This window comes from Polistes dominula, unplaced genomic scaffold (assembly GCF_049000335.1).
Source record: "Polistes dominula isolate Pdom_NZ unplaced genomic scaffold, Pdom_raw_medaka contig_24, whole genome shotgun sequence".
In the NCBI taxonomy this organism is placed as follows: domain Eukaryota; kingdom Metazoa; phylum Arthropoda; class Insecta; order Hymenoptera; family Vespidae; genus Polistes; species Polistes dominula.
Genome location: NW_028301150.1, coordinates 5,041,533 through 5,068,186, shown reverse-complemented (window position 1 = coordinate 5,068,186; position 26,654 = coordinate 5,041,533). Strand labels below are relative to the sequence as shown.

At 27.2% G+C, this 26,654-nt stretch overlaps 2 protein-coding genes and 1 long non-coding RNA gene across 3 annotated transcripts; 1 reads left to right on the top strand and 2 right to left on the bottom strand.

The window, feature by feature from the left end:
* Nucleotides 1-919: 919 nt before the first annotated feature.
* On the bottom strand, nucleotides 920-7,856 carry LOC107065534 (carbohydrate sulfotransferase 5). Its single transcript, XM_089177802.1, is given in 9 exon segments — nucleotides 920-1,866; nucleotides 2,002-2,181; nucleotides 2,256-2,454; nucleotides 2,542-2,754; nucleotides 2,757-2,776; nucleotides 2,864-2,997; nucleotides 3,993-4,040; nucleotides 4,566-4,693; nucleotides 7,725-7,856. Coding segments are annotated over 9 exon segments (1,302 nt in total). The 5' UTR covers nucleotides 7,783-7,856; the 3' UTR covers nucleotides 920-1,544.
* LOC107065533 (beta-1,4-glucuronyltransferase 1) lies at nucleotides 7,776-22,287 on the top strand. Its single transcript, XM_015319315.2, has 6 exons — nucleotides 7,776-7,917; nucleotides 13,282-14,252; nucleotides 14,430-14,825; nucleotides 15,044-15,379; nucleotides 16,026-16,268; nucleotides 16,894-22,287. Exons 2-6 carry the CDS (start codon nucleotides 13,686-13,688, stop codon nucleotides 17,089-17,091), a joined length of 1,740 nt encoding a protein of 579 aa, XP_015174801.1. The 5' UTR covers nucleotides 7,776-7,917; nucleotides 13,282-13,685; the 3' UTR covers nucleotides 17,092-22,287.
* LOC149030814 (uncharacterized) lies at nucleotides 8,114-12,306 on the bottom strand. The gene is made up of 2 exons (XR_016178372.1): nucleotides 10,355-12,306; nucleotides 8,114-10,265 (listed from the first exon to the last, which is right to left on the bottom strand). It is a non-coding gene; the product is annotated as an uncharacterized LOC149030814 (long non-coding RNA).
* Nucleotides 22,288-26,654: the final 4,367 nt, after the last annotated feature.

The following is a 26,654-nucleotide window of genomic DNA, read 5'->3' as shown; positions in this document are numbered from 1 at the left end:
GAAGTATTATTATCTGTAAATTGTTATAACTGTCAGGACATAAGAGGAAATTTTAGATAGATTAACTTTTAAAAATATCATTTTTCAAACAAATAAAATATTTTATTTTCAAAAGTATAATGTTTTAAACTGTTACTGTTAAAATGTGAAATCCATTAATTCATGAAGTAACTATATTGACCAGTTAAAATATGAAATAAACAGAATACATGCTTTAACTTGGTAATATATGAATTCATGAGCGGCAGTAATTAATGTATTGAAATTGAGATTTAATCAGACTTTAAAAATCAATTTTTGTTTCTACAACAGTACTCGTAGGTATCCGTTCATATCAATTTCTTTACTTTAAAAACAAATGTTCTGTTAATCGTGACATACCACGTTGACATAATAACTACACATCTCCCGTTATTTCATGAATTAACTAAATTATACATTTTAACTATAACATATATAAACACAATTATTGGTCAATTCGTGATTCATAAATGAGATTCATAAACTAGCAATTAAATTAATTCAATAGTTAGATTTACAAATGTAACAATATGTATATATTGTGTAAAACTTCGAAAATTGTCTTATCAACTAAGATAACTGCAAGAATCGATCCAATTTTGTTTTTTTAAATTTATACATTTTTCGACTTATCATATGTGCATGTATAACATTTCACAACGTCTCAACTCTAGGCTTTTTTTTGTTACCTATAAATACTCACTTAAAAACAGTACAGAGAGTTTTATCAAATGAATTTAAATTATAAATGTATGTAAACGTATTCTTGTTTTTTTTTTTAAATCAAATGGAAATATGTGTGGCATGAATCGTTACATATATAAGAAATGTGCTATACTTTTTGTAAATATGACTTTTGTGACTTATATATGAGGAATAGTTATAAAAACAAGGAAAGTCAATTTTTATATCATAAAATATTTGATATAAGCATTATATAATATAATCAGATCTAAGAACATCTCTCCAAAGAGAGATTTATACAATAATTTCAATAATTAACTAGAGATCTTTACTGATATGAATAGATATTATAATAAGTTCTTGTGTCGAAAATGCATTTTCATATAGATTCTAACAAAGTTCGATTATTTCATTTTAAAACCTATGACATAATTTATTTTTGCTTTCACGCACTGTGCACTATATTTCTGTAGAGATCCATATTTGTTTTTCCTGCTATCTGCTTAATTTTATTCTTTATTTTTTTAATTGAGGAACGGCATCACCATTGGTCTTTTTAGATTAAATATCAAGAAGTGAGAAAATCTTCTAACTATGATATTTGAATATCGAAATATTCACAGATGTTGTCGTGTTAATATATTCCTGAGTATATTTATATTCTTTATGGCACACCATCTCATGAATATTATTTTCACAAGATTGTGTGTATGTACCACACTCTGAATAATCTTGATGTGCCTTCACGTGTAATCAAAATAACTAATTCTTATAGTCTTGATATTTTATAATACTGTACTGTACACCGTATCCATTGGAAATATTCTATACATTAGATGTCACAACTGTAATTGATATTCTGTAAGCGGATTAAATTCTTTTTGATGAGTAGCATTAGTTGCTTCTACATATCCCCATAATCTCATAGCCGATCCACACACTCTTTGGATCTCATCGACTTCTTCAAATTCTAAATCAGTTCGCCAATGAAATGGGGCAACTTTAGAATTACGAAATGTACTCGATACACCACCAACGTCACTTTTTGTATGAGTATCTAAAAATCTTTTTACATTAGGATGAAAATCCAAGCCGTAAAATGTATAAAGTTCTTTCACATATTTATATGGCTCTACTGATAGATCTTCATATCGCACCACCCTATGAAATTACATGTGTATCATATATATTATATATTATATTTAAAACATATACTCTATTACTTAATTATTGAGATCTTGTATAAGACACAATGATAAGAAATGTATTTGTGAACTTCATTAGATTAATATTTACCTGAAGGAATGTGGATACTTTTTTATCAAACGTACTGCAACACTGAAATCTGAAACCATATCGGCACAGACCAAAGCTGGATCTGAACAATCAGGACTGGTAGGACACCATTCTCTATGCTTTCTTGATTGTAAAATTCCTCGTGGATCACGTATTAATAATACTAATCTTATCCCTAAACTAAAAGGATAATAGTGTATTCCATGAAACTAAATATACATAATAAAATTAGATTTTGGAATATATTAATTTACCGTTTTTGAGTTAAAAGATCCTCTGCAGCGCGTAATCTTAAACGAACAAGTTTCATTGATTGAAATGGAAATAATAGACAGAATTTTGAAACAAAACGGGAGTCCCAACATATTTTTTTATGTATTTGACATTGACGCCATAAATGTGTATTGTGATTAAAGACCCATGGATGAGTTTTTCCATATGTTAAATACCTATCTACAATTATATGATCAATTTTGTTATTACTTCTTATATCTTACTTAATTTGTAATTGTAATTCTATTTAGATTTATATAATCTTACCAAGATTATGAAAATTGCAATTTAATAAAGATTCAATATTTTCCAGTGCTTCCTCTGCGAGTGGCGGACCTCTGATTTGTACAATTCCAAAATCAAGCAATGGTTCATAATGATAGAAATTTGCTGGATGTGCATTTATGACATCACCAAGGAATGTGCTACCACTTCGCCAACTTGTTAAAATTATACTTCTCATTGGAGCACCACCTTTTCCATAACTAAGTCATCCAATTTACTATATACATGTATATGCAAAACACATGTTTTAATTTATGATATATGCATTGTTAAAGGTAATGAATTTTTATTGCATTTGTTTCACCTAATATTGAGACCATATTTTCCATTAGGATACTCGTAATTTTGCATCTCCCTTTCTATGGCTCTCCTTTGCTGATCTAAGACTTCTTGTATTTCAATAACCGTAGCATTGTCGTTTCCACTTCTGATGTATGCCTATTAACAAAAATTTATATAGCTGTAATAAAATGGAAAATAATGTTTATGTTTTTATCTTTTTTATTTGTTATCAAGACATTATACACACATTTTCACATATTTTTAGAATATATACAACATATGCGACAATGCAAATCAACTGCATAATATTATTTACAAACATATAATACAATCAGATCATGTTTTGAAGCATCAAATCATACTTACAAGCAATATGCCTATATCAATGTTCAGGAATAAAATGAAACATGAAATGGAAAGAGAGTACAATTAATTATAGTAATCTCTCCACATTTACGAAATTAATTGATTCCACAAATATACAAGTACATACATAAAATGTAAATGAAAACTGTATAATTGGAATCATGAAAAATCTTTGAATAAAAAGATCTGTTACACATTATCAAATACGTATTTAGTTTTCCTGCTGTAGAAAAATAAATTGAAGCGATAACAAAATAAATTACACTAAAAAAAAACCCTGAATTTTTATTTTAACATAATATAACAGAGTATATGAGGTTCTGATAGATAGTTCAAGCGTGTTAAATAGAATCCATGTAAATAGAGTGATTGCTGTAATAGCATGCCTATAACAAAATGCATAGAGTATAAATAAATTATTATTTAATATATTTAGCTATTAAAAACACATTTTAATTTAATGTTTAGTTATTTATGTAAGACGTTTATGACAAATATCATAGAGAATGATCATATATATATATATATATATATATACATATTTATATACATACATATTTATATATATATTTACATGAAATGTTTTAACAAATTAAAAACACAATAATATAATAATTTAGACATATAATTACCTATATAACAAACGATCCAGATATCGATAAGTATCGTAAACGTACATCATACTTCATTTTTCTATGATTAGGCTCAACTATGACATGCAGATATTATTTATTGTTGCAAAACAAACATTTTTTATTATATGTGTTTATATATATTAAGCTTACCGTTACAGATTCTGGGATTCTGACGATTCGTGGCCTTATTTCAACGTCCTATATCGAAGAAGTATCGAGTTTCTTAATCTTTTAATTGTGTGCTCGTGGAAAAAAACATGATAATATTTTAAGTATGATAAAATGAATATCTTTCTTTCTCTTAAAACCATATATGATTTAGTAATTTAGGAAAATTTAGTAATAATAATGATAAGTGAATATTTTTAAATAAGTGTAACACGTAAAAAAAAAAAAGAATATTTAGAAAAACATACAAATAATATTTCAAAATCAAACTAATGATATGAAAGAAAAGTAAAAAAAAGTCAAAGTATTTCCCTTTAAAAACTAATGCTAATTAATCCATAGAAACTAAAATGTAAGAGAATAAAATAAATAGGCGATAGACGATAGAACAGGGAGAAAGAACATTACCAAACTAGGTGAGACACGCTTTGACAAACATATTGTTAGCTCTTAAACAAGAAAAAGTTAGGTGGAAGAGTTAGATTTTACCGTCGAAAATAGTGTGTTTGGCGTGACTCAATTTAGAGCAATCCTCACCTCCGAATAATTACTGACCGATAATACCGGCTGTAGTCGATGTTCAAGATAGCTGCTGTAACGCTGATTGAATGCAAAGAAGAAGATGCAGAGGGACACCAGGCCAACCAGAGCATAAAAGCTGAGTCGCTTTGACATCCTTATGCCTGAATAAAACAGAGTGAATGAGAATATAATAAAGTGACTTAGAAATATTATATCCTTATAAGAACAATTATACACACCGTTTTATAGTTGTCTCTATCTTATTTATTAATAAATGTTATGAAAATATAATCTAACTTTCTTGTACTAGTTGTTTCACAATCTATAACTTTTCTATTTCTGTTGATTTGATTAGTACTTTGCAAGGCAATCACTGTATATAAATATTTTCTTCAATGTAAATAACAATTAGTTAGTATTCATAAGAACAGAATAGTATTAAGATTACGTCAAGCTGGTATTCACAGGTTGTATAATATTTTATTATAAATACTGATAACTCTCTTGTATTAACCTTTATGATATTGATCATCTATATTACATACTGATTTCATATTATAAATACTTATCAAAATAAATACCAGCGATTATTTATTTCATAATGATTATTATTATAAAAAAAAAAAAAACGTAAAACATATTTTTAAATAATATAGCATAGTTAGAAATTATTCTCACCTTAGAATCATATAAATCGTTACATTTGGCCGGATATTGGAATGACGTTATTTAAAATAATAAATTTTGGTATCGTTTTAAACACGATGATCGGATTATAAATAAATAGTGACATTATTCAAACCTAATCATTTAAAATGTAAAGTTACCGAGCGAAGTCCATTATGATTCGCTGCTGTAATATATACACTGACTATTCAGCACTAGTCTTCCTAATGCTATATAATCCGACTCTCTCTCTCCCTCTCTCTCTCCCCCTCTCTCTCTCTCTCTCTCTCTCTCTCTCTCTTCCATTGGCATTGGCAAGAATGCTTGCGTTGCCAGTTTGCATAGAAGAAAATATAAAAAGGAGTACAAGGAATGTGGAAACAAGAAGACCGTCGAATACTTTTTCAAAGACAAATTAAAATTTGAGCCAACCGTTTTGCAAAGTTAATGTAAAATAAAGTAAAATGTTCATGATATACTATTTTATCTGTATGTAAAAAGAAAAAGAAAGAAAAGTAAAGAGAAAGTGTGTAAGAGAGAGGGAAATACATGTATATATATATTTTTTACTTTTTACACGAAACAAATGAACAGTCATTGAATATATAAGGATACGAATTTCCCGCCACTCTTTCAAAAAAAAAAATATTCAATATGGTTCCATTTTTAAATCGTAATGTATACACACATAATATTCATGTATTAAAAAATATAAATATAACGTTAATATTTATTAATTTTAATGAATCTGAACGCGAAAAAGAAAATAAAAGCAAATAATTAATCTAATAAATAGGTGCAAACAAAAAAAAAAATAAAGAAAAACGCGTGAGGGGAGAGAGAGAAAGCGAGATAAATCGAATAGGAAAAAAAGATAATCGATTAAATTCGAGTTTAAAAGTTAAAATCGATATTACTCGAGAGAAGGAAGAAAACGCCCCCTTTAAATCGACAGATAATAGAAAAGAAACGGTCTAACAGAACGGTCGTTGGCAGCGGTGTTGGTAGTCTCGATGGTGGCAACAAACACCCTCTCGTTTGAGAGAAATCGGGGAATATGATGGAAAGAAGAAGGGTGTCGCCTATCCCGCCAACGTTTCGTCGGCGTTGCTGATGACGACCAAACCGATCGCGAGGCACTCGTCGTGCCCGTCGTCAGTCGGATGCTGTTGCTCGAGTGGTGCGGCCGTTGCACGAGCGAGTTGTCTCTCTCATCTCGTTCCCTAAACTCGTTGCACCGCGTTAGCCAGATTTACACATACATAAGCACATTGCATTATATTTTTTTTCATTTACCTATTCATTTTTTTTTTTTATAAATCGTTAGAAATAATATAAAAAAATAATAAGAAGAAAAGATAAATAAGAGATAAATGATAGATAGATAGATAACACACATATATATATATATATATATATATATATATACGAAGTATACCCCTTCTCCCTTTCTCTCTCTCTCTCTCTCTCTCTTTTTCTTCTTTTTTTCCTCGTGCTTTTCTCAAACAAGCATGGCGAAAATTCTAATCTAGTCTGAACAGATAAAATCTGCGCTGTGCTTTATTTCTTTTAAATAAAAGCGTGTTTTTAATTCTATTATTTTATTTTATTTGATTATCATTCATTTATTTATTCGAATTGAAATTGAATTCTCTGTTTTCACGGTGTTGTGTTCACATGCATACATATATAGAGCAGCAGAGCAAAGAAGAGGAAACACAACATGCATACACCACCCTGCTGCCTATCCCTCTGTCAGTTCTCTCGACGTAACTTTTTTACCTTTATTCTATAATATGTATATCGTTGTTGCGTGTTTTTTACTACGATGAGCGTGACTTCTGTGATGATATATTTCTTGTGAAAAAAAAAACAGTGAAGATAAAAATTCTCGTGCTGTTCTCGTCGTAGTAGTTTTTATTCTTGTACTCGTCATACGTAGAGACGACGTTGAGAAGCCGGCGCTTCTCAAACGACAGCGGTTAACGTTCGAAAGCAAAAGAAATCGCTAAGGAAAGGTCGACAACGCGTTCTACTCGCGAAAGAGCAGAAGAGAGAGAGAGAGAGAGAGAGAGAGAGGGAAGGGTGGGGGAGAAAGAAAAAGATAGAGACAAAGAAGTGAGTAGGGGAATCCGATTCTCTATCGGTGGACGTTTTTACAAGGTGTCGAAGGAACGTCTACGTCAACGGTGGCAACTTTGAGTTTGTAATGCCGGTGGTGTGGTGTAGTGTAGCACAGTGTTCTTAACACAGTGTTAGTTATATTCAGGATAGAAGGGAGAATGAGAGAGAGAGTGCCAATTACAATTCCCTATAACAATATTGACTAGAACTAGAGACAGTAAGACGACTGCTAAAGAATAAGATAGATTATTACTGCACAGTGTCAAGGGAAAACACACAGTGTTATATCCTCGAGGGTGTTCAAGATTTTTCTAAGATAAACAAACATACGTCAAGTAGATCTCATTTTTTTCGTGCCACGGATACTACTCGTCTATTATTCTATAATTCTCTTTTTCTTACCTTTCTCGACCCATAACCCATAACGGATGATGCCGGTTTTTATTACTACAACTACCATCACCAATACTACTATTACTACTACTGCTACTGCTACTACTTTTCTTTCTCTTCGATAAAATTCGATTTCGCATCGTCCTTCGAGAAAGTATTCTGGAAAATTATTGTCTGGAATCAATCAGGAGATATAATACGAGTAAGTATTATATATATACATATATGTATATATATATATATTGACGATGAGAATCGTGCTTTCTATTCATTTCTACTCATCGTCATCGTTCTCGTCGTCTTGACGTTTGCTCTAGATACTAAAAATTCCTCTTTCTCTTTCTTTTCTTTCTCACTCTCGTTCTCGTTTTAGTTTTCTCTCTGTCTTTCTGTATATCTTTCTCTCTTTCTTTTCTTCTTTTTTTCTCATCTTACTTTTCCAAGAAATTTAATGAGTTTATACAATCGTCATAGCAATATACCAATGAAAATTTTACTATATATGAATATATATGTACACATAATGTGATTATGATTTAAGTCAGTATTATATATATATATTTATATTTATATATATATATTTGACAAATGGTAATATTTGATCTTCAATTTCGATTGAACAAATATCTCATCCCTTTCTTTTAATTTCTACTTCTTAACAAAATAAATATTCCTTCCACATCATTATGTATACATATATTTTTTTATCAAACATTGATTAAATTTGATTAGATATCAAATATTGATTAAATTTTATCATGGTCAAGTGGAAATCAAATTTAATTATTTAATTAAGCGATAGCTTCAAATTTCAGTACATATTAATTATAAAAATAACCATTTTTAAGGAAGAAATAAGTAATATCATTGTAAGCCTATAAGAGTTTACTATCAAATAAAAACGTATATTCATTGTCAATATTTCCATTATTTCCAGAACCATAGTTTGGATTCACTTACACTAATTAGAAATAAGCAAATTGATGATACATAGATATATATATATATATATACATATATACCATACATAATTAATTATGTATATATATGTATTCCTGGAAAAAAAGTAAAGTTAATTCGATACAAACGGGGCTTTTTTTCCTGTACGAGATCATAGAAAGGTAAAAAAAATAGATAGACGGGCTATACAGAATACATCTTTATACTTTGGTTTTTAAGTTGTACGCGGGCGCGTGACTCGAAAAGCCGGTCATGGTATACGATGTCGTTCCATTAGGACGATCAATTATTCACATTGGCTAGCCGTATGTCTTTCCACTTGGCTATCTCATACTCTCTTTTCTCTTTCTCGTTGTTTCTTTAACTATACTTCGGACAAACATACATATTCCACGAGGAACGATGTGGAGGTCATTTGTAGAATCTTCCCGACGCTATGACCCTGACGATGTCCACGTCAGACCTAGAGTGAAACGACCGTTTAGGAATAGGGCGACTCATCGAGGACAACTGTGGTCATGGCCGTTTTTCTTTTTTCTTTCTATTTTTCTTGTACTATTCCCCTTTGTATTACCTAGAACACCTTGTAACGGTTTATGAACAAAACGAATAAAATAATGATGCATGATTAATATATACGCGAAATGTTTAAATTTATATTAAATCGTATATTATACGGTATAATTTTTTTATTAACACTAGATATACCAGATCAGTTATTTTGACTGGTCGGACTATTCATTTCTATTCAATTTCACTATTCAATTTCAAAATTTTTACTTCATGTAACATTTGATTTCTGTAAATAATTAAGCGTTTTGTTATTTAAAAATGTCTATAAATCTATTTATCTATTAAAATTATTATTGTTAAACATTTTTTGTTATTTTTTAAAAGTAAATAAAAACTGGAAGCCTTAAAAAGCATTTTTTTTATACATCAGTCATTTTGACTAGTGGGGTAGAAATAGGTATACTGAAAATGGTGATATATCTAGTGTTAAGATAACACATAAACAGGGTATTGGGATCTCTAGGAGGGGCGTGGCGTAGCAATTCGACCTATCTACTTTAATTTTGAATTTAGCCACCAGATAGCGTATTCAAGTGCTAGAGATCCCAATAATACAGAATTTAATAAATTATATTATAAAGTATAAATATGTGATATAACTACAATTATACTGTATAATTTTAATATATATAACGCGTATTAATATTATATACTGTATAGTAAGTATACCATATATACCGTACTAAAGTTATGGAAGAAATTATCGTAATAACGTATATAACATATACTATATTAAATTTAAATCTGGCTATATTATATGTTGTAATATAAAATTTTATGGGGGGGGGGGAAGAAAAGAAAAAGAAATAAGTAAACACATCATCGTTGAAAAATTCTTCGTATTTCTCCCGCTATGTTAGTATACGTAAGTAAGTTTTTTATATGAGCCACACGTATCACTTCTTTACGCGAATAAAATTGACATACCAAGATGGCGGATGTCCTTCCAATTTCGTCACATGTTATATCAACTGGTACTCCCTCTTCTCATATTAGTATTTCTATTCTAATTGCAACCTAAAGAAACGCATAATCATTCATAATAGCAAAGTTAACAAAGAAAAAAAGAAAATTTTAATTCTATAATTTTTAGCAGGAAAGTTAACATTCAAATGTGTTCCCTGTTGGCGCGCTTTTCTGTTTTTTATCCTTCTGTCTTCTTCTTTTTAAATTATTCGTCACATTCGCCAATCGATTATATCAAAAGTGATAAATGTCTAGAAGAGTCCGTGAACTTGCTCGTTTAATTTTCTAAGACTTCCTTATGGCAATTGTAAGTAAAGAAAATGTTGCGTTCACGCTCTCTTCTCAAGGTTGTCGAGCTTCGAAATGACGACGCAACCCAGACGATGTGCGACCGGTTCCTCGAGGGCTGTTACTCTTGCTATATAGGGTGGTCCACATTAATTGTTAACAACAGTTTTTAATCGAACTATAACTGTTAATTTATATTTTGTATAATAACAATATAAAATAATTGAAGATAATAATCTTCAATAAAATATAATAATAATTGTTTTTTTAACGATTTGAATTAAACGTTATTAACAATTTTCAGTTAAATTTTTATAATTATTAATTTTTGTTTACCACGTAAAAGAAATAAAATGTACACATTAGAGAACATTAATGAGTACAGATAATAAATAATTTTTTAAAAATACATTTTTTGATTCAATTTGCAATGAGATATTTGGGGTATAAAAATAGTTAGTAATATTTGATGAGAACCACTCTGTAGATGAAAACTGGCCACGTGCCTTCCTCCTTCCTCCCCTTTCATTTTATCTTCTTTTTACCTTTTCTCTATCTATCCCGCAGAGTTTAAACATCTTCTTACTCATCTTTTATCGTCAGAAGATAAGAAATCGAATAAACAAGAACTGTAAATAACTTTCTAAAATTCACCGAAATGAAGTAAACGGTAAAAAAGAAGGATATGAAAAGAAAAAAAAAGCAAGATATTTCGTTTGAACAAATAAACTATTGGGATCTCTGGCAGGGGCGTGGCGTTAGCAATTCGACCTATCTACTCTAATTTTGAATTTAGCCACCAGATAGCGTATTCAAGTGCTAGAGATCCCAATAAAGAACTTATTGTGTGTATGTTTTCTTGTGTATTATGTTTTTTTTCCTTATAATAAATTTTGTATTCATTCGTCATTTTTATATAAGAATATTTAACGTGTAAATTAAATTGAAATGAGATAACTGTGTATGAGTTTCTGATAAATTTATTTATTTTTTCTTCCTTTTTTTTTTCATGCGTCCGGTAATATATAACAAGAGAACGGGTTTTGCGTGATCGTACTTATTTACAATATGTATGTGTTGTGTGTTATTACGTCGTATTTAAAAAGAAAAAAAAATAATAGCGCGCTCGACTTTGAATTTTTATTAAAAAAAAAGAATACTCACATACACATACATATTTTAAAATACTTCGATATATAATAGTGTTAATTAAATGACTAAACGTTCGTCTTTAACTACCGCAAAAGCATTTTTCTTTAATATTTGCTAACAAACACTTCGGTTGTTCTCAATTATTAATACTTAATACAATTGTTTGAAAAATCTGAAAGGTAATGAAATTTTGTCAAATTTTAAAAATTGTTTGATTTTGAATTTTATATTATGTCGAGCATAAAAATTATTAATTTAAATTAAACAAACAACTCTGTGAGAATGAGATTTATTAACATACAATTAACCGGATACCTAAATTTTACTAAAAAGGTTGTCATATCCGGTGATTACATTATCAACGTTTAGGTGCGTTTATTATAAAAAGATATCTATCTTTTCTTTTTTTCTGTTTATCACAAATTTTCTAGAAATTAGAACGCTGATAAAATTATATATAAATACATGCATACATTCCTAAATAACATTTTAAAAGGAATGTAATTAAAAACATATTATCTATCCCATTAAACAATTTTCGATGATTTTGAAAAAACTCTACTAAATTATCGCAAAGTTAAATAATTATAATTACTATTTATCTATACATATATTTATATATAGAGTTGGTTAAAAGTTCTTAGAGTTATAATTTAAAAATCTGTAAGAGATAATAACTTATTGTTAGTTTAAAAATTTTTATAGAATAGTAATTGATTTTTAATAATTACCTAGAAAAAGTATTTTCTTTTCCTCTCCATGTAGTTAAACGTGTTGAAACATTTTGTAAGAATTATTTTTTATCAAATTCTTACACTTCAATCATTTTTCATAAGATAGAAAAAAAATTAAAAAAAAATATATAGATACGTTAGTGATAAAAGAAAAAAAAAAGAATTAAAGAAATTAAAATAATTCTTAAAATTAATACATAAAACAAGTATTTTACTCGTAATAAGATTTCAAGATTAGAGGGTTGACTTTTTATTGTATCTCGAATGATTAAAATTAATTCATTCGATAACTTATACTGCTATTAAATAAAAATTTTCAGAAATAAATATCGAAAGCTATAATATCAAATCGTGTTTAAAAAGTTTCCTCAATCGACGAGAGACAACGAGTCATCATCACGATATCGTTCGTTGTTATCCTTCTCTTAACTGTATCCTTCTCTCTCTCTCTCTCTCTCTCTCTCTCTCTCTCTCTCACACTCTATCATTTTGAGCTCCACCGATTTCGCTCACCGATTGCTAAACCTTAATTGCGATCTCGAGAATTTCCTTGAAGAAAAAGAAACACGTCTTTCGTTATTGGCAGGCTTCGGAATATTAGCTAACTATCGAGAAATAATAATGGCCGTTATGATACCATTTAATAAAGAAACAATTTACATATTATCTATTTATACATACAGAATATTATTTTTACTATGTAATATGCCATAATATGTCATATTATTTGTTAATCTATGGTGTATGTATTGCGTTATAACATACTATGTTATATTTTATTGTACTATATTCTATAAAAATATAAAATCATTTAAATCATTAAAATATTTTCATCAAATTTATTTCCTATTCTGTTCTAAAAGCATTCAAAAATCATTTTAATTATTTTTCAGATAAGCACACAGAGAAAGATAGAGAAGAACACACACACAAAAAATGAACGAAATTAGTTTCTGAGATTAAGAATCGTGGCTGGCGAAGGTTGTCCTTCCGATAGGAAGGAAAGTAAGAATATAGAGATTGGTGGTAAAAGAAAAATATCGAGGCTCGAGGAGGAGCAGGAGGAGGAGGAGGAGAAGAAGAAACAGGAGGAGGTTTTATTCGTTAATTTGCAATTTGCTGATCGTGAAAGAAATATTTGTTTATTAACGAATCAACGACAAAAGTGGAAGGTAGAAGAGTGGCCGAGGACGAGCAGAAGAAGAGGGAGAAAAAGAAGAAGAAAAAAAAACGAAGGAAAAGGTGAAGAAAAGGAGAAATCCCATCATACTCCTATTATTCGTGTTGTAATACGAGTATGATCGGTATAGCTAGGAGAAATTGGGCTTTACGCCTATCGGTGGTGCTTAACGTCTGCGTACTCCTTTATGTGTGCGCACATTTTGGATCCTCATCCGGCCCTTGGATTGAAGAACCACAAACCAATTGGGCTGCTGCTGCACCACCAGCTCCAGCCCCACCTGCAGCACAAGTACAAGGTTCAAGAAATTCGATTCTTCAAGAAGATGGTATTGTTAGTGATACTGGTACTGCTGGTGGTGCTGGTGGAACTGTTGTTGCTGGAGCATCATCATCTGTTGATCGTCTTTCGAATGGTACATTGATATCTATCCTTTCTTCTTTTTCTTCTTCCTCCTCGTCTTCTTCATCATCATCTTCTTCTGCTTCTTCTTCTTCTTCTTCTTCATTGTTATCACCTATCCCATCCTTTTTAACAAACAAAAGAAACAAGAAGGAAGATGTTTCGATGAACGAAATGACTGGAGGGATCGTCACTATAAAACCCACTTCAAAGGAGGCCAAGGTCAACAAAGTACTTGACGATACGATTGGACGAGACGATCTTCGTGCTCGTAATCGTACGGTATGTATATATATATTAAACCATTTTTTGATCGTTTGCTCAATATACTATTAATGATAAAAAGATTTATATATATAATGTGATGATAACGATGATGTTAATGGTGATGATTAAATGTAATCTCAGAAGTATTTCATTTAATTTGATTTATTAATTTTTTTTTCGTTTAAATAAAAGAAAAACATCAATGGATCAGCACCAGCATCAGCACCAGCACCAGAATCAGCTGCCACTTTGAAGGAAGCCATATCTTGCAATGAAAAATCATTAGAACCTAGAAGAGCTCAACGTGGTGACTATTGGGTTCTATATAATTACGTACCTATGAGTATGAAAGTTAAATGCTGGGAAAGTGTAACTTACACTACTCATGCCGATTATACCTTCCTGGATAACTTGGAACCTTTGTTAGAACGTTGGAGAGCACCAATATCGATCGCGATGCATGCTCCTGGCACAGACTTTTCGGCGACTCTAGACGCGATCAAATATTCCAGAAATTGTGGTAGTCCATTGGTTTTTCAATTAGTGACATTTCATGTCTTTTTCAGCAGTAAACACGTGCCAAAATCGGTAAATAAACGTTCTATTTTTCTCTTCTCTTTATTCATTCTTTATTTGAGATTGGAAGTTTTTTTTTCTAATAATAAATTAATTTTATTTTTTTATTATTAAAATTTTTTAACTTAATTCATTAAAAACCAGATTGAAATTTAATAAGTTTTTGTGCATAATTTAGCTCAAAATTATTGTCATAATCAATTAATATTAATGAACTTTAAATATATTAGGTTCCACCATCGGAAAAAGTCATGTCTGATGCGTACAATTGTACGTTGGGGCCACCCTGGGTCAATATAACTCTTTCGAAGATGTACAAAAACGAGAAGAAATTACTTTATCCCGTTAACGTTGGAAGAAACATAGCAAGAGAATCTGCACCAACGTATTATGTATTTGCAAGTGACATTGAATTATATCCAAGTCCAAATCTTCCGGAAAAGTTTCTTGAAATGATTCGTAAGAGGGATCAAGCGGCATTACTTAAATCTAATCCTAAGGTTTATGTCTTGTCAATCTTCGAAATTAATGAAAAGTATCGGCCGCCGAACAATAAAACTCATTTGGTAAGCTTTTGACAAAAGAGCGTATTTTTATTAGCCATAATAAAGAGCTGCGACATTATTGAGTGTGTTTCCGTGGTTGATGATGGTCGACCGAGTGAACTTGATGGCAATTAAAGTTAGGAAAGTGAGTGAGAGAGAAGTATTATACGTAGGTTGAGTTGATATACACACACGTGTCCACTTGAATGTGAATGTATGCGTTAGTAGACTCTCACTTTAGTATCAATATATATATATATATATATGAATATAGGTATATATGTATTTACATTGGCACGTATAATACGTATATGTTCTATAATATATACGCCGTGCGAGGGTCGTTTAATCAACGAAGCTTCCTTTGACCGTGGACCATGATGGGGACGGAATTAATGCTGTTATCTCGTCTCGCTTCGTCTCCCTTTTCTTACCAGTTTTCAAATCATAACTTTTAGATTTCTTTCCCATGTTCTACTATATCACTTTATATCTATATTTAATATGTGATATATAATACCTAACATAAGTAACATATATATGTTACATATACTTATTGGTTTTTCTCAATACTATATTATATTATATATTACATATAGTATATAATATGTATAATATATAGTATTATATATATATTTTATTATATTATATTATATTATATTTGTAGGTACAAATGTTGAAAGCAGGAACAGCTATTCCATTTCATAAGAAACTTTGTTCCGGTTGTCATAACGTTCCACGAAGTAAGGAATGGCAGGAAGCACCTGAAACCGAAGGCCTTCATGTATTTCACGTTGGAAAACGTACGGGTAGCTTCGTTCATTGGGAACCTATTTTTATAGGAACTAATGAAGAACCTTTATACGATGAACGACTCAGTTGGGAAGGAAAAAGTGATAAGATGCCCCAGGTATGTATTTTTCTTTTTATCATCGATTTTGATTGATTACTGATAAGTGTATTTTTTTCTCCTCTTATATTTATTCGTTCATATACAAGATGACTTTGGGAACGGGTCAAAAAATCAAGTGTTATTACATCTGATGGTGCATCCAAGACATATTATGTCCTATGATGTTTTTCTCTATCATTTTCTTCTATTTTTTCTTAAAATAGAGCAGTAATACGACCCAGTTCCCACAATCATCCTTATATATACACACATATATTTTTATTATTTTATTCATCAATTATCATATTAAAAATCATATATATATATATATATAATTTATTTATCATGATTTGAACGTATTTTAAAATAAGAAAGTTCAGTAATGGGAATAATATTGATTTTATAAAAATATTTCTTTGTGGATATGCTATCATGGTAGTGCAAGTAAACAAATATTCAAATTTCTATATATGCTTTATTATCGTGGTAATTTAATAAAATACATACCATATTTACTCAAACTACTGAATATGCTTTATCATGGTAATATAATTAAGTATATATTTATTGAAATCTCTTAAAGAATAAATAAGATGAATAAAAATAATAAAATATTGGCTGACCATTAAAACATATTCACTAGGGTTACGCACTTTGTGTCCTTGATTACGACTTTCTCATTCTGGACAACGCTTTTTTGGTTCATCGTCCCGGTATAAAGATCTTCAAAAAGGATCCTCATCGAGAAATGTTAACTGCTAAGACGAATGCTCTAATTAAAAAAATTATTGTACCGGAATTAAAAATCTTGTATGGCACGAGAAAAGGATGTGCTGTCTAGCCTCTGCCACTACGAGCGTCCTAGCGCTCTAGATAAACATATAAATGCAAACATATACTGATCAGCTCTTATTGATAATGAGCTAACAGTTTGATCTTAAAGTTTCTACGCCAATAATATACAGAAAACACAACTTATTAAATTGTGTTGATAAGAATGGTCATTCAAAAATAATATGTTCCATGAAATTGTGCCAATTCAATGATACATTTAATCAAAGATTCACACAGACATCCTCGCTTCTATCATTAAAACAAGGTATCTTTTAGAATTATTTTCTTTTTATTTAAAATAGTTTCTTTATATATATATATGTTCCATAAGTGAAAATGAAACAAACAAAAAACAAAAGAATTTTTGTTATCTTAATAATTCAAGTTAATTTGTTGAAATTAAATGGTTATTCAAAATAATGTTTATCTAATTTTTAAAGTAATAATACATTAAATATATGTGTATATAGATGCGATAACAATTTTTGTTATTAAGTTATATAATAAATGAAAATGTGCATTGGCAACATATTATCTAAAAAAAGAAACTAGATAATTTTAATATATTATAGGTGAAACTCGTTATATATATATATATATATTTCTTCGAAATCATTCTTTTTTTTTGCATATTTCAAATGATACCGCACGATATATTTTATAAATATTCAAAGAAAATAACACATATATGACGTTTTATATAAGTTTCAATTTCGATCATTGAATAATGGGAATAATAACAACGTTTATAACTCTTATAAGAATATTCTAGTCTTACGTCAATGTGTATCAATTTACATAAGTATATAAGTACACTCTACTGGAATATACAGTGGACACTCAAAATCGAATAGACTTACATTGATTGCTTTGATCGATCTGTTACTAAATCGTCAATAAGTCGTTGATGAATGTGTTTCTAAAAGTATCATAAGCACAATATTATATTTCTTTTCTCTAGTCACTATTGATTTAATATTAAAACTACTGAAAACTATATTTTCATTTATACTTTGATTACACTAAACAAAAAAGAATAATTATAATTTTTATTATTTATATTATTATCATAATATAAATGATAAGAGCACAAAATATATAGTTCTTAATATAATTATAATTTATACATATAATTATACAAAGACAAAATGTTACGTTCTATTTCGTATCACAATTTTCTTAGTTTTCCTTCTAAAAACTGGAACAAAACATTTTAACTTTCAACCTAAATAAATACTTGAATATTTACTCATAACTTTAAAAAATATCTTTCTGAACTTGACATATAGCAAACAATAAATTATCTTATAATTCTTTCTCAGTGGTTTTAATATTAACATTTTTGACGATTTTTTCTTACACACTAATATACACGCATACACACAAAACATTATCACTGTACAGACAAATGAGATTATATTGTTAACTTTCAAAGTCATATTTTGACATTGAACAAATTTTAAGTACTATATTTAATCTTTATACATTGCACCGATTATTTGGTACTTGAAATGGGAGACACAGAAGATTTCTCTAGCTAAATTTATTATTAACAAAATAGCCAAAAATATTTAAATTGAGAAAGCGTTTATGATACATATACAAAGTATTTGCAAATTGAAGAAAGTCACTGTCAAAGACTGAGAAAATATTTGATAAACATTTTCTAGAAACAGAGTTGTGGTAGTCTGTACAGTAAAGGAAACACGAAATGAAAGATCAATCATTTGAAATATGTTATTTAAACAAAAATGGAGAGAGAGAGAGAGATTCACATTTTGTATCATATCATTCTGTTTTTCTTATCATTAACGAACCTAACTGGTGCTTCCACAATGAACACATTTAATGTATATCAGTGTTCGAAGTAGACATTTTTTATTGTCGATGGTTCGTCAATAATTGGTAGAAAGGTATGACGTTGTACATATGTATGTATTCACGTATATATCTATAATTAATACATTTTTATTATTTCAAATGACTAACAACAAATTAATTAGGTATTTAATGTCTGAAAAGCATCATTTTGTGCAATTACAAAAAATAAATTAGTCCAAATTATAATCAAAGATTTTTCAAAAATTGTACGATATGATTCAACGTATAAGTAGAATGTATATGAAATATCATTAAACTTTTATGTACAGCCAAGTGGAGAGAGATTAAATTAAGCATTCTTAATCTTATGCGTTTATAATATATATATATATATATATAAAGTCTTATATTCTTCTTTTTCTAAAAATTAGGTCTATCTTGATTGAATTTACTGCAAATGATGACTCTTTGAATATTTTTTAAGTACACTCGTTTATATTTTATTTATGTTTAGCTGAGTCATTTTATATAAAATAAATAATATAAGAAATTGATATATGTATATAAAAAAAAAATATATATATATATATATATATAAGTCGTTTAGATAGCATGACAAATTGATGACATGCATGATAATAATTCACGTCACAAAAGATATATGTATGTGTGCGCAAGCAAAATTATAAATCTATTATATATGATCTAAAATAATATGAATTCACAGGACATATTTTTTTAGCAAAACATAAATCAAGAGAAATACAATATTTAGAAAAAAGATTTACGTATGCGTGTTGTATATATTATATAACACATTTTATATCTTCTAACAAAATGTCTTTAAACGACCATACTAAAATTAACGTGTAATATTTGTTGTACAGTTCTGACTTGAAATGTTCGTTGATTTTGTAGATATTCGACAAATTTTCTTCTCTTCTTCTATTTTTTCCTACGACAAAAATATATAACATAATGTATTAAAAATTATTAACAAATAAATAAGCTAAATATGTATACTCTTCTACGAGTAATAAGAAATTGTAATTGAACAAAAATTATTGAGCCTGCTTCGAACAAAACTTTTAATTTAAACAATTTTAAATGCTAATTAAAGAATGAACATTAAATTTATGACATAATATACGTAAATGTATACCTAAAGAGTTTTTCGTGTTTAAAAAAAAAATTATGATTATTTATTATAATGTTATTTTAATTGTATATTAAAAATATTAATATTAATGATGATGATAATAATAATAATAATAAAATAGTAATAATAATGTATTTATGTACACAAGCACACTTATGAATAATGCGAATAGTACAGAATAATTATGTTGTAAATAATATATATATATATATATATATATATATTGTATGTACCTATGTCATACCGATGTATGAATCAATGATTATAAAAGTGATCAAAACAATATACACATATATTTTTTTTTTATGATTAAACAGTATGATATAGCATAGATGAATGTAACAAAAAGTAAATGATAAATATAATTTTGCAAGATTTCTAGATCACTTTCATAATCACTGGCATATATCTACTTAGTTAGTTTTACTTTCATTAGGGAAAAGAAAGAAAATAAAACCTCTTAACCGCACTCAAACTAAATATCTATACTTTCAAGGAAACTATCGCATAAAGAGAGTTTGACAGAACTAGATAATGTTATATTTTGCCGGTCGAAGGTCGCCTTGCATCGCAAGTTCCTTTCACATTTTCAGCCTTTAATCTTAATTTTCTAGAGGCTGTGCTATAATCTATGTATGTAATTGTCGCTCGTATATTTAATATAATCCATAAACTATAATATATAATATATATATATATATATAGAATATAAGATTAATAATTATAATAATTGTAATATGTATACTCTGTGCCTTATCGTCTTTATCTCTTATGTGTATAAACATGCACAAAATTCATACATACATACATACATTCATATACGTATACATCATACATGCATACATATGTATGTCTCTACTATATGATAATAATCGATCAAAATATGAACGTGCTCCTCGAATATAGGTATATGGTTGCATGAATAATTCAAACAGGATTTAAAGATTAATAGTTTCATTGTATACAAATACATTATCATCTATTTTTATTTTTTAATTTAAATGGCTGAATGAGTCACTATTCTTAAGAGCATAGGAAGAAACTTATTACTCTTTTGTTCCTTTTTAATGTTTTTCTTAACGATTATATGACTCCTTTATTTTGAAATCGCAGATATATGCGATAAACATGCAATATATATATACTGTAAAAGTTCCACTTTTTTCATTTTACAAAGTCATACATTTTTTCTATTTACTTTTTTTTAAATGTATGAGACTGCAAATGAATACTAGAATGAATAATTGATTAGAAATTGCAATTATAATTCAACAAGACCTCTTCAACGACATATCTTAACTACAATCGTTGATGTTTTATTACTAGAATTTTCTCATCATTCTATTATCAAAATATTCTTTTTATATTTATTCTATTATTATCAATATTTTTTTTAAAAACAATTGGATATATATTTTAAAATAAAATGAAATCATTATAATGATTGAAATTATTATGTACGCGTATGTATATTCATATATAATATACAGTATGCCTATGTTGATTTCACAAAAAATAAAAATACACATAATATTTATGAGTTTATTACTTGAAAAATATTTGAAAAGAATTAGAGAGAAGAAAATAAAAAAAAATAAAAAATTCAAAAGAAATCTTTAATTCCGAAACTAGTACTCGCCTAATACCTATTCTATATTAATGAGAAAAAAGAAATGTGTATAAAAAATGCTGACACCCTATATACCATATTGCATTTAAGTTAAATATTGTGATTCATAGAAAGTAATATTGTGCCCGATCACATTAATGAACATTTCATGTAGCCGTTGATTATGAAAAAGTATAATCTGAATTATATATATATATATATATATATTAATACATATGTAAATATATTTTTTTTTACTACAACTCTACGCATTATTGTAATGTAGACCGATATAAACAAAAAAGAAAAAAGAAAGAAATGATAAATTATATTTATTTGAATTTTAGACTTGGACCATTTTCATAATTAATGGCACACATATTAATAATGTGTAATAATAGTATATTTATTATTCATCTCTATATAAGTTGTACCTATTTCCATATGTTGTATTTTCTTTTTCTTCTCTTTACCTGTATATAATAATATATATCCATGATATATATATGGATGTAAAACCTATTGAGAGAAAGAAAGAAAAAAAGAGAGAAAGAGATTATTGTGACCTAATTACATTTAACTGGTTGTAAATAAAGTATACTATATTATACAAATTCACATTTTTAAATATATCTTTCTCTGTACACAAAAAAAGTTGTATTTTTATAGGCGAACTAAGTAAATAGAAAATTATACAAGTTTTCTTATAAATTTAAAAAAAAAAATAACAAAATAGACGATTTTTTTCTTTACGAAGAATAAAAAAGAAATAAGTTTTTATTAATTGATTCACATATTAAAAAATAATTTTCAATCTTTTTTCTTCATTCATTTTTGCTGCAGTGATCAAATATTATAAGAATAAAAAAAATAAAAAAATTATATTGAAATAAATGAAATCTTTATCGTCGCTATACGTATTTCTCATAAGATACTATACATATATATGCATATATATATATATATATTTTTTTTTTTCATTTGCAACAGATTAATAAGCTATGTATGGCATATTACATACATGCGCGTATATTACACTAAATAATAGCGACAAATTATAATCGAATTACGTATATATGTATGTACAAGATGGTACATTTGAAATAGAAAAAAAAAACATTGATTATTAGAATATTTTTTTTATATGTATATATACATGCATATATACAATAATATTTATTAAATAATATAATAAAAAGAATAATATAACTTTTAAAAGATAAATATATAATCATAAAAAGAATTTTTTTCTTAATTATTTCTTAGAAATACATTTCATTTTTATTTTAATGAACCATCCTGTGTATGAATATTTGACGTAAACGATTCATCTGCTAATGTTGGGGTACGCTTAGAATTTTATCGATAAAAATGTTTTATCTCTTTTATTCATTCCTTTTAAACAAAATAAATACTTTTTATAATCTCTAATTGCCATTATAAAAACTATATGATGCGATTATTGCGTTCCTCTCTTGTTTTATAAAAAAAAAAAAATAAAGTCAAATGATATTTATTCTTTTCTTTATTATTTACTTATACCCCTGGTATACACATAACTTTAATATATGGAGGATAGAGGTAAGGAGTAACATCTCTTATGGGAGAAAATTTGAAAAAGTGTCCAACGTATGCTATAAATAATAGTTCAAAAACCTTCCAGAATGGCGCTGATGTAGACAAAAGGTATGATATGAGTGTAGCAATTAGAAACGAATTGAAGTATGCCGAGTTAAAAAATTTAATATTATTGGCGACTAAAGTAGTTAATTATTGAAAATTTCAACTACTTGCGTAGTACAAAATAATGTAGTAAATATAACCTTAAAGAATTATTATGAGAAAACGTGTAGCTAGAGTGATTTTATTTCGTTAACTGTGAATAGTACGTTTATTGATTTTTTAATCATTTAATTTTATGAAAAAAGTATGTGAATAACAAAATAATTATGGGTAAAGTTTGTGTTCCTTGTTTATTTCTCAATCCTACTCTAATAATATTTGGCGCTTCCTTTAAAATTTACCCTGAAGCTACTGTGGCGCCACCCTAATTGAATGCATTTCGACGGACACTTTTTTCATATACAGAGATGATACTCCTTACCTCTACCCTCCATACTTTAATAATTTTCTTCAATTATATGATAATTTATTATTATTATATTTTTTTAATATGTTGAGAATTTTTCAATACGTTAAATTAATTAGCCGATTTAATTGATATTATTTAAAAATAATTTAAATCCATAGATCTCTTGTTTCTACCGACATCTAAAACAATCTTTTTTTCATTTCTTTTTTAAATTAGATAACTTTATATAATAATAATAATAATAATAATAATAATAATAATAATTGAAGTACATATGCTTGATTATTCGTCTGCTTCTTGGAATTTCTTTTCTCTGGAAACCTACAATTTATCTCTCTATGTAAATGTTAAATACTTTATCTCAAGAATGTAATAAATCATCGCTTAGAACAGGTCATAAAATTAAAAAAATATATATTTATTTCTTTTTTTTGATTTACAATTGTATAAGTAATATTTTAGAATTTTGCAGAGGAAGTAATTTTTCTGAATCGGAAGAGCAATTGTTCACCAAAGATAGTAGAGAAGGGACAGGTATAAAGAAAACAGAAGTGAACTAGTGGATTCCAAAAACAAAATGAAAAAACCTTTGATGAAGAAGAATATGAATATTTAAATTAGACAATATTTTGAAATTTTTCACAAATAATAGTAAAGTGTTCATATCACCTATAAAAAAAGACTAATGAGGGGGCACATATTGCCAATCAGGTAGAAAAAAAGATAAGAGTAAAGAATAATAATAATTAATCATTATATTATTAATATCTGGCGATTATAATATAATAATATCGTACAAAAACTCATCATAGAGTTTATGTGTATATTTTTTTATTTAATTAAAATATACAGGTTATATAAACGTGATCATCACACACACATTTGTTCAAAAGTATCATTTATACTCTTATCCCTTTCGTACTTTCACGCTTCCTTAAACCTGAGATAAAATATTTCTCTCTATCTCTGATATTTTTTTTTCTTTTTCATTATTATATTTTTCACCACTTATTTCTATTTCTTTTGTAAAACAGCTATTACAGCATTTTGAAAATACTCTTAGTCTCTTTATAAGGGATATTTATCTTTATATTTATATTATTATCATTATTATTATTAGTATTATTTTATTACTACTTAATTATATTGTTTTTTTTTTTTAAATTTCTTTATTTTCAATACTGTGTCGAAGGTATTTCAATTTATTTTTTTTTTTTTCTTATCAAATTTATACATAAATAAATGCAATGAAGAATATAATAATCATTTTTAATTTTTTCTTTCTTTCTTTTTATACTTTAAATTCTTCATAGCATGATAGTGTACATTTTTAACTACATACATTCAAATTCCATTATATATATATATGTATATATATATATCTTATAAATATATATATATATATACTGATTGATATATCGGTCGATTCATAATTATAAGTATATATATATATACATTTATATACAGTTATGCAACAGTCACCACATACACATACCAAAAAAACAACCTTTTTTTTTTTAATAAGACTTAAAATCATATATTTTCATACTAGTTTTCATAACCTTTTTTGAGAAAAATAATTATTCATTTCTATACAATTTATTAAAAATAAAAGAAAACAAAACATGATAACGATGCAAGGATTTAAATCCTTTTGTTTTATATATAGTTATATATATATATTATATATATATATATATACATATAACCTTTTTACTTTTATTTTTATATACATAAGTGCATGGTATGTGAATGTACTGCACATGTATGTTAAAATGGTAACTGTTATAGGCACATGTCAATTAACAAATTATCTTTGCTATACATTTTTTTTTATCACTTTTTTCATAAAATGTTTCTAAACTTTTCTTCGTATTCTTGAAATTTAAATATTTTTGGAAAACATTTTTTTTTTTAAGAATTTTTCTTTATATCTTTACTAATAAATTAATAATAATTAAATATATTATTAAATTTTTCATTTCACATTAAAATTGTATTTGTATTAACTAATTTTTTTTTTTTTGTATAAATAACGATATTTTTTTTGCAAAAGTCATAACTTGTTCATACGGTCATTATAATTTATCTAATGATTTTCACATTTGCAAATTTGATTTTCATACTATAATTTCCTTCTATAATAATATATTTTATGCGAATAAAGAAAATATTTAATTGGATAAAAGGCATGTTAATCTTTTTAATTAACATTATAATATTATGTGTATTGCTGGAAGAACTAATCGTTATTGGATAGTTATGAATAAGAAACAAAAAGTGAACTTTTCAATTATAAAATAAAAAATAATTAAAATAGAATCAATTTTTCTTTTTTTGTAAAACAACATAAAACACATTCTATTAACAATTATGCATCTTACTTTTAATACGGAATGTAATTTCCACATATATTACATCCTAGTCATCATGCACTTTTCTACTTGTTATAAAAATGTATTAATAATTAAACATATATGTGGATTGTGTAAAAGAAAAAAAACCGCTTTTATTATAATAACAAGAAAAATCTTGCTATTTCTGAAAATTGAATGAAAAAGAAAAAAAATGTGTATATATATATATATATATATATATATATATATATATATATATATATATATATATATATATATATATAGTTGTTCCAGCAATTATTGTGATGCATATAAACATTGCATCTATTTAATGATATTATTATGTTTATGTAGATTTGTTGCTTGTGTATTTACTTAAGTATGATTACATTATTATAGTAAAATAAACAAATCTTATACAGGGCAATTTTGAAAAACAAAAATACAGTAAAAAAAAAAACGTACGAACAAAGTCCTTGATGTATCTACAATCCATGTCATATAACGGTTATGATATTGATATAAAATGCTA

Coding starts and splice junctions, on each gene's coding strand:
- LOC107065533 (XM_015319315.2), top strand. CDS start 13,686: ATGATCGGTATAGCTAGGAGAAATTGGGCTTTACGCCTATCGGTGGTG. Junction 14,826..15,043: donor GTAAACACGTGCCAAAATCG/GTAAATAAACGT, acceptor TAAATATATTAG/GTTCCACCATCGGAAAAAGT. Junction 16,269..16,893: donor AAAGTGATAAGATGCCCCAG/GTATGTATTTTT, acceptor CATATTCACTAG/GGTTACGCACTTTGTGTCCT.